We start from the raw sequence: 9,902 nt of genomic DNA on the forward strand, positions 1-9,902 counted from the left end.
AATAATTTTCGTGAACTATTATTACTTAAGTATGTAAAAATTTATTACATTTCCTGTTGTACGAAGGTTTTACCCAATTCTCGAACCGTGTCAGAGTAAATCCGTGCTATAAAAGTACCGTGTTATACGGGGGATGGTACCAATTCTCGAACCGTGTTAGAGTGAATCCGTGCTATAAAAGTACCGTGTTATACGGGGGATGGTACCAATTCTCGAACCGTGTTAGAGTGAATCCGTGCTATAAAAGTGCCGTGTTATACGGGGGTTACCTGTATTTTATTTTAATATTATTATGATATGATTAGTGTATTTATTTAGATATAAATATCGTTGGACATGGTTTAAGATTAAAATAAAACTTTAAATATTATTAGTATTGATAATATACTTACATAAGAATTTGTTGAAGTATATACAGTATGGACCTCATTCCATAGAAGTCTTCAAAATTATGTTTGCAAATAGAATTAAATTTCAAATAAGTGTAAATGAATATTGCTAATTAATTGATAGTCATTCATGTTATTTTTTTGCACTGTCTGTTGTATCAAAATTGGCACAAGCCTCTAGTTTAAAAAAAAAAAACAATAATGGATTTCACTACTAACTGGATTAATATATTAATAAAAATAATTTGGTTAATATAATATTACATTAATTATAAATTGTTTAATGATTTAAATTTTACAGGATTATATTTATTAAATAATTTATAAAGTAGTATGCAAAACAATGTAACTTAATAAGTTATGTTTTTGTGTTGTTATAATATTTTTGATGAAAGTTTGTCATTCTGAAATTGATGTTTAAAAGTTGAAAATATGTTGATTTAAAATTTTTTCATTTTTATTTGAAACAAAAGGGAATGTTTCAGAATTTTTATTCTTATTATACTATGTAACAAAATGGAAGAAAAGTGTTATATTAATACTCTGAAACCAAAAATATCCAGCAGAAACAAACTTTAATAAACTAAATGAATGTTTTCAATGGTTTTAAACAGGGCTATGGAGTCAGAGTCGGGAGGAATTTCTGGCCAGAGGAGGCCGACACATTTTTCCTGACTCTGACTGGCATTTTAAATTTAATTTAGTTTTTTTTATTTAAATGAAAGAAAATTTATTTTCTATTTAATAATTTTTTAAAATGTTTTTGTATTTTGTTATAATTCATTTATCTTAAATACAAAATGCAACAATTTAATGTATTAAATATGTGTCAATAGTTTTCTTTGTAGTATTTGTGTTTAGTATTAAAATTATTTTGACCCAATTGAATTTGAATAAAAAATAGCCCTTACTTTCAATCTTGTAACCAGAGTGGTTGTGTTATGTCAGCAAATGTTTTTGATGCCCCTTCTGGGCTCATCCTCAGGCTTTCTATAAATAATAAGCTGGACATTGAGAATCGAATATTTTCTTTTGAGCGGTTTATCATTTGAATCATCACAAGCACCAACCTTCCAGCCAATTTAAAAACGAAACGAGCGATGCTTTGTATACAGTGCATGCGGGCTGTAGTATTTTGACGTAAACTTTTTAAAATATTATTATCTAGCAGGATCTGCCTTACTGTTGAAAGGGCCATCTCTTCTTTAAAATTGATGCATGTTGTGTTGCATCGTGTTGTGTTATATCTTCATAGTCTCCAACCAATTGAGATGTTCGGGGTGGGTGGTGGTGAGGATAATATGTGCTGCATCAAAGTTTGCCGTGATGTCCTGATCAGTCGTATATGTAGAGAGAGCCATTGTAGTTCTGTTGTGTTGTATGTCAGCCTTATGTTCTTTAATCCTTATCCCCAATGTACGTCTGGTTGAGCCAATGTAAACCATTTCGCTGCCAAATCTATGGTCTCTGAGTGGGATGGTATAAATATCCGGTAGTCTGACTGGGTTTGGGGGGATCTTTTCTGTTGCATAGTATTTGTTATGTTATATTGACCCGACGTCTCTTGGCTATCATGTTATATAATGATTTTAAATGTGGATTAAATGTGGATAATAAAAGAATGAATTTGAATATTTTTGATTTGTTTCTTTATTATCCCCACTCCAAATGAGTACTCTATTTTTTTTGAATGAGCCAGACTAATTGATCAAAGTATATATTTTTCTTTTCTGAACAAGAGGCTGAAGTAGCTAGATCGCACACTTTTTAGTTGGACTAACTTTTCTGGATAGGTGAAATTGAAGTGCAAAAGCTGTAGAATAAAGATATGTAGATATAGAATTTTATTGTCTCCCCTTTTTCCTCTTTATTAAATATTTGTTAAAAATTAATTTCTTTACACAAATAAATATTAATGTAAGTTAAATATTAAAAATACTAACTATAAAAGTATTTGGATAAATGCCCTGGGCTTCTTTTAGAGTTCAGAGTAGGGTAACCCTCTTTGAGTGCCTCTGGCCCCATAAAATGACTTGATATTTAATTTTGTAGGAGTCGGAGTTGACCTACTAAAATTATCAGGAGTCTGAGTTGAGTGTTTTTTTTACCAACTCTGCAGCCCTGGTTTTAAAAGTAAGGTTTTGATGGTTACAATAGAATGTAAAGAGGAAGATAGAATGTAGTTTTTGAAATGGAAAGAACTACAGGAGCATTTGTATTCCATCAAAAAGAGCATACCTTCCACTGCTTTGGCTGCATTTGCTTCCAAAAATGATGGCCAAGTATCTCTTGAGAAACTAGAAATTTATAAGACTTCCACTAAGAATGTAGACATAAATTAGAGAGATACAGACATTTTCTCTTCAGCTTGAAAATTTTATTTGAAATAAATTTTTAAAATAATCATTGTGTTTTTGTTAACACAATGATTATTTTAAAGATGTATTTGCCAGTCCCCTTGACATTATTAGTGACATGCTCTTTTTTGATTAATGGAATTAACTACTTTCCATTTCAAAAATTATGTTCTAACTTACTTCTTTACATCCTATTGTAACATAATCTGAAGATAATGATTTAAAACCATCGAAAATGTTTGTTTAGTTTCTTAAAGTTTGTTCCTGCTGAATATTTTTGGTTTTAGTGTGTTTATTTTAATAGTTTCTCATCCAGTTTCATGAGTGGTATCAAAAAGTGTTATAAAATCTTTTTTCAGTAGACCTTTTTTAGTTTGGAACAATTATTGGAATATATTGATATTTTATTAGTATTTAAGTTTTTTCTTTTGTTTTTTAAATTATTTCTTTTTAACTTGAGAGAAAGTGAAAGTTTCCTCTCAAGTGACTCCTTTGGATTAAAAAATTCTTTGGAGTTTAAGGAGATTTTGTTCTAAAATATTAAATTCAAACTTTTGAACTATGTTATTTTATTGATAGTTTATCATAAAGTTGAAATAATGGATCTTTAAGAAATATTTTTCTAAATAAAAATTTTTGTATTTTTCACAATCCATTTCATTTAAGAAAAATCAGGATATAGATAGTTCATTTTACATTGTCTATCCTCATGTAATGGTTTTTAAATTGTTATAGATTCTAGAGATAATGAAATGGTGCTTTAAATAAAAAGAAATCTTTAAAATAAAATAATTGATAGAAAATTAATAATGTAATATATACATTTTTTTACTGCATTTTATTGGCTTGCAACAGAATAATACAGAACATAGACAAATTAGAGCATGTCTTTTCAGTATGTTTGTTTATATTTATTTTAAATGAAATGGACCGTACATTTGTAGTATGTTATAAGTGATAATTAATTACAATGATTATAATTATTCAATATTCATTTTTAGATGAAAGCTTTTTTGCTGCTTATGGATTAAAAGATAAGAAAGAATTACCAAAAACAGATGATAAAAAACAAATCAGTAAAGAAGAAAACCTTCCTAGTGATGATAATTTTAAAGAAAGATCTTGGAATGATTGGGGATCTTTTTTTGATTATGGTAATAAAAATCAAAGTTCTGAAAGCCATTTTAGTAAAGACACATCTAGTGATAAAGACAAAGCAACTGTCCTTTCTCAACCACAGCAGCGCTGTGCTTTTCCATCTGGTACAACAAAGCATGTCACTAGTGAAGAGATGAACAGGGATTTCTCCAAAGATGACAGTGAATATGATAGTTGTAAAGAGAGTGATGTCAAGATTGAGGCTCATTTGACCGTTACTGAAAGGCTGACTGAACTGTCTCCATCTCTATTACAAAAATCTTTAGACAAACCTGAAGGATCAGTTCAGCTTCCACAGAATTTATTAACTCCTGCTAAAAGTATAAAAGAAGAAGATATTAGTGAAAAATTATTAACATCGAATGAACAAGTAGTAACAAACATTGAAAAACTTGATTCTGAAGCTGTTAATGAATCTGCTAGTCCTCAAATTGATTCAGAACAACTACCTGTTGAATTTTGTGTTGTGAAACAAAGTAGCAGCAACACTTTAGAAAGTAGTTCTTTGTTAGTGTTATCCACATCAACAGGTGATGATTTTAGTTCTGATTTATCTCCTCAACAAGTTAATATAGAAAATTATGGTGCTTGGGAACCAAACTCTGATATTGCTCAAAATGAAAATAATGCAATTAATGATGAAAATCAAATACAGAACTTAACTGAATCTACAAATATTTGCATTTTGGAGGATGATGGTCATTTAAGTTCTGCTGAATCTGTTGTTCCTGTATCTGATGATTTATATTCACTTGATTCACCAGAACAAATTAATGATGATAATGTCCAAGATCATGCAAATGATCTCCAAGATCATTGGTTCATTTCTTCTCATGATCAAAACAGAGATATCTTCAGGGACCAAACTAATACAGAAAGTGAGTTAAAAGATGAGGAATCGGAAACACCAGAATTAAAAGAATATGATATTAAATCCTCTGATAGTGTAGGATCTGCAGGAACAAATTCATCAAGTTCTTTTGTAAAATGTTCTGTTGGTGAAGCTGATAGTAGTTATTCACATCGTGGTAATTCTGAATCTTGTACTACATCTGAGCATTCTGATAATCAAAAATATGAAATTGAACATCTTAGTGGTCATACTTCTGGAGAAGAAAATGAAACTACTACTTCATCCGATATTGAAATCATATCCCTCCCTAATGGAGAAAATGGTGAGAAACACTCTTCAATGCATTTGAAAAGTTCATGGATGTCTAGATCTTATGGACGTAGATCCGAAAGTCCAAATTCTGATAGTAGTATAATGCCTGCCGTACAAGAAGTCGAAGAAGATGGAGATCAGCATTTACAGCAAAGTCTATATAAAGATGATGAAACTCTTATAGGTAAATATGATGTTTTTAAAAGTTTGTCTGCTTTAAATTTTTAAAAATATTTTTGAGAATAAAAATTTTAGATTTAATTAGAGCATATTTTTCTGATCTTCATGAATTTAAAAATACATTGTACAGTAGAACCTCGATTATCTGGACTAATTGAGGATGAAGGTAGTCCTGATAAGGAAAAATTCGGATAATCGAAACAAATACTTTAATTTGTCTTTTAATGATAATACAACACGTTTTCTTTTCAATGACATATCGGTAATATTAAAAATAAATACTGTATTTAAATTGTGATCAAATTTTCAAGAAACAAATGTTTGTATTGAATTTACACTACTAATGACCAGCACTAACAGACTACCTATTGTTTAAAAGGCCCTCTAGTGGCACAAGAAGATGGATTTTATAAAATAAAAAGCAGTTGAAACTGCATTTTTATGAATAAAAATTTGACAAACTATCATTTTATGACGAGTAAACTTTTTCGTTGCGTTTGCGGCTTTTAAGTAATCCATAAACCTTCAAGGTGTGAGGCCCTTTGGACCGCGAGGCATAGGCGGTGGCCCACATCGTCCATGCCTTACGCCACCCTTGNATGGAAAATGTCACTATTTTATATTAAGCACAAATTTCATATTTAATTTAACATCAAAATCACTTAATTAAGATAACTCGATTACTCGTAGTCAATCTCTGCGGCAAAGGCTTGTTTACTACACGAGAACTTTATCCATTGTGTTTTCGAAGTGTCAGTCAGCATGCACAGTTAAAATTTTGATAACGATGCAAGCAGTTGGTAGGGTGGCCGAGCGGTCTAACGCGCTGGTTTAGCGCGATTGGCGAAAAGTAGTGACAGCGGGCCAATAGAGAGTACGGTCCTTGCCATAATACGGTTTGCGAGCCAATTTTCGTACGTGCGTTAATCAAGCCGAATAGTTTGGCCGAATATATTATTCGTTGCAACACTAGTAATAATCAAAGAGCTATTACATTTATGAATGATGACAATAATGAGAACGACGACCTTTTTCTATCAGTATTAATTAAAACACTTCAAAGTTCAGAAAACGGCGAATTTTTGTCATCTGCTGCTACTGAATATGAGAGTGTAGATGAAGATTTAATAACATCCGAATTTTATACAGATGCAGATATTGTTGAGCAAATTAAATCTTCAGATGAAAAAAAACTGATGATGATGATGATGATGAAACATCAGACAGAAAAAATGCAGTGCCGTCAACTAGGGAAGCACGTAAGGCATACATTTATTTAATCTTTTGTTGTTTTTTGATTACATACTATACTCAAAACCAAAAGTACCGCCATTATCGAAAGTTGAAAAAAATCAAAATTTCTTATAAAAGGTAATTTTTGAAATTTTTAATTACATCGTTGTAAACTTAGACATAATAATGTAAATAAAGTAGATTTAAACATTTAGTTTGCAATTATATACATACGATAATAAATTATTATTACCGTAATAGATACAGTATACTGTATTACTATTAAGAAATACAGTAATTTTATGGTAATATGGTAATACATACGATGTTAAATTAGAATGGATTTTATAATAGATCCTTAAACACACTTGGTACTTTTTATGAGACTGAAATTATGACCCGTAGATAGGCTAATGACACTCGCTTATAACGTCAAAAAATTGCCGGTCCCATGGATGTCGTTATAATCGAGTTAAACTGTATTTGATAAAAGCCAAAAGCAAATTATTGATAATTTTATTATGAAAGAAAGAAGCCACAAATAAAATTTCTAAAATAATTATCTCAAAAAGTCAATTATGAAGTTTCGGTTATAAAATAATAAATTAAATTTCGGCGCAGCATCTTACTAAAGGAGACAAGTGGTTTCGGATAAATCGAAACGGACAATCTCCATCGGATTTGATCGAAGGCTTTTAATTAAGGAAGCCAACAACAAGGCTGATCTACCAAAGAGGGTGTCTTCCAGAGGCGTTTTTATGGGAAATATTCTTCTACTTACATATTACAAACGCAAGGTAACTTGGAATGACATGCGAATATGACATTAGTGATGTACTCCGAAAAATACAACCACAAACGCCTTGCAATAGAAAAAGATATTTCGTATTTGTTGAGACTTTCTAACTGCATAAATTGATGTCAGATTCACATAACTGGCTCGCGAGTTAAATTTTGGCAATAGGATAATTTCATAAGTAGGTGCATTTCTGAACTTTTTGTCTGGATTAAGCTGTGTTACATTATTAGTCACATTTAGTCACGTATTTGCATTAAAATGATTGTTGCTTAATTACTCTTGTATGTAGATTAAACTGATATTTTGGAGCAAAAAATAAGGTAATAATGCAGTCTGAAGAAGGTCTTCGTTATTTTTCCTACAGTAATAATTTCTTCATAGTTGATAATCATTTTCTCAATATACCATCTATTAAAAATTTAAACTTTTTAGGAAATTTGTGGTATCGATTTCTGCAAGCATTTATTTTGGACTTGAATACACACAAAGTAGGCTACATATCAGTGGCGTAGCATGGGTGTCAGCCGCCCGGGGCAAAGGAAAATTTCGCCGTCCCCTTATTTAGGTATTTCAATTTAAAAGACTAAAATTCAGTTTCGTCACAGAATAAGTAATGAAAAATTCTGTGCTAGGGTTGCCACCTTTTTAAAATCGCTGTCCCGGAGGGCAGGTGAGGTTTGTTCGAACAGAAGTTCCTGACGCATGCGTATGTCACTTTGCAATGCGAAGATTAATGTGCAGTGCATGCAGGTTCTACATCAGTTACAGTTAGCGAGTAGGGAGACTTGGGTGGGAGTAACGTAAGTAACCTAGATGACCTAGCTCTATTGGATATTGGAGGTGTATATGAATACGAATGAATCGAACAACGAAAAAATAAAAAAAAAAAAAGGTTGACAGGTTGCACACGATATCACCGGATAAAATTAATAGTTCATCCAGACGGTGAGTCGATTCCCGGACTGTCCGTATGGTAACACTGTTCCGTGCTCATTTCAATCGGTCCGAATCCTAGGTGCGACGGAAATATGAAATAAAATGGTTCAAATTTTTACAAGATATTATTATTATTTATTGTGAAATTTTGCCGCCCCCACTACGCTACGCCACTGCTACATATTCAACCTTTCATCATCTTTACCTACAACAGATATTGGAACATCGAATTTGTCCAATTTTGTGAGAATGACCCAATGCGGGTAACGATTTTATTTGTCTGTATATATGGAGTATCTGAAAACTGAATTTTGTTGGAATGGTATTGACTTTTAGTTCTGTCCATCCAGTCGGCGTCTTATTTCTTTTCATTTTCGAATTCCATTGATGTCGAAGATACATCTAGCAGACGCTGGACGAATTTGCTTACCTTACATAAAAATTATTGTCCTATATAAAAATATAATAGTATAAAANCGGGGTGGGTGGTGGTGAGGATAATATGTGCTGCATCAAAGTTTGCCGTGATGTCCTGATCAGTCGTATATGTAGAGAGAGCCATTGTAGTTCTGTTGTGTTGTATGTCAGCCTTATGTTCTTTAATCCTTATCCCCAATGTACGTCTGGTTGAGCCAATGTAAACCATTTCGCTGCCAAATCTATGGTCTCTGAGTGGGATGGTATAAATATCCGGTAGTCTGACTGGGTTTGGGGGGATCTTTTCTGTTGCATAGTATTTGTTATGTTATATTGACCCGACGTCTCTTGGTTTTTTTTTTGTGTTGACGTTATGTCATCCAAGATGGCGTCGAAGACATTTATAGATTTAGTAATATGGAAACGAATTAAAACTGGAAGTAATAATTTGCTATAATTGATAAAATACATTAAACTTAGGAGATTATAAAAACGCAAATATAGTAAAAAAATTGGAATCGGAGAAAATTTTAATGCAAAAATAGTTATATAACTAAATTTATATGTAGATTAGTTTTGTTTACTAAATATAAGACGAATTAAGAGTTGCTAGTTTCGTTCCTACGTTATTAAATGTCGTAAAAAATGAATCTATTGCCGTTTATAATTAATGTAAAAGGAATATTGCAAAGTACGTTTCCTGTCGTTTCAGAATGAATTGGTTTGATACCGCTGGATTTGCAAATTTGGCCAAGTCTGCATTTACTTCGGCTCAGAAAACCATTGATCGAGCTCTGGATATTCGCGATGATGAAGCAGGAAGGTCTTCCATCCGGATGAAGGGAGGTGGTAGGTTTCTCTTACTATGTCTTTGGCTGTTAATAGTCAAAAATGTAATTATTTATTCATATAGTAATTATACTTCTAATATATTTAGTGGTACAGATTACTAAATGCATCATTGTTGTATAATTGTATATGACTATACTTTGCAGAATATGTAGCCTGTAATGATATTGATTACAGTACAGGTAACCCCCGTATAACACGGTAGTTACGTTCCAAAAAATTGCCGTGTTATGCGAATCCGTGTTATACGAAACAAAGAACTAATACGAAAAGGAGGGTTAGGTTCCAAAAATTAAAAAACATGCTAGTATATTTTCATAATTAAGATAAATATCTTCATTAAAATTTTTTAAGTGATACATATTAATATAAATTAAACAATGTTTTCTTCGTCATCACTAAAAACACTATTAATTAAC

At 31.6% G+C, this 9,902-nt stretch overlaps 1 protein-coding gene across 1 annotated transcript in view; it reads left to right on the plus strand.

The window, feature by feature from the left end:
* Positions 1-3,747: 3,747 nt before the first annotated feature.
* Positions 3,748-9,902, plus strand: part of LOC111623931 (TATA element modulatory factor-like) — a gene marked incomplete at its 5' end in the record, with an annotated part of 77,542 nt that continues 71,387 nt past the window's right edge. Inside the window, one exon of the mRNA XM_023366669.1 lies at positions 3,748-5,253. Coding sequence (XP_023222437.1) covers positions 3,748-5,253 — 1,506 coding nt within the window. The remainder of the gene's footprint in view (positions 5,254-9,902) is intronic.

Source organism: Centruroides sculpturatus, unplaced genomic scaffold, assembly GCF_000671375.1.
Source record: "Centruroides sculpturatus isolate CEXI.00-Female unplaced genomic scaffold, Cexi_2.0 scaffold344, whole genome shotgun sequence".
Classification (NCBI taxonomy): Eukaryota; Metazoa; Arthropoda; class Arachnida; order Scorpiones; family Buthidae; genus Centruroides; species Centruroides sculpturatus.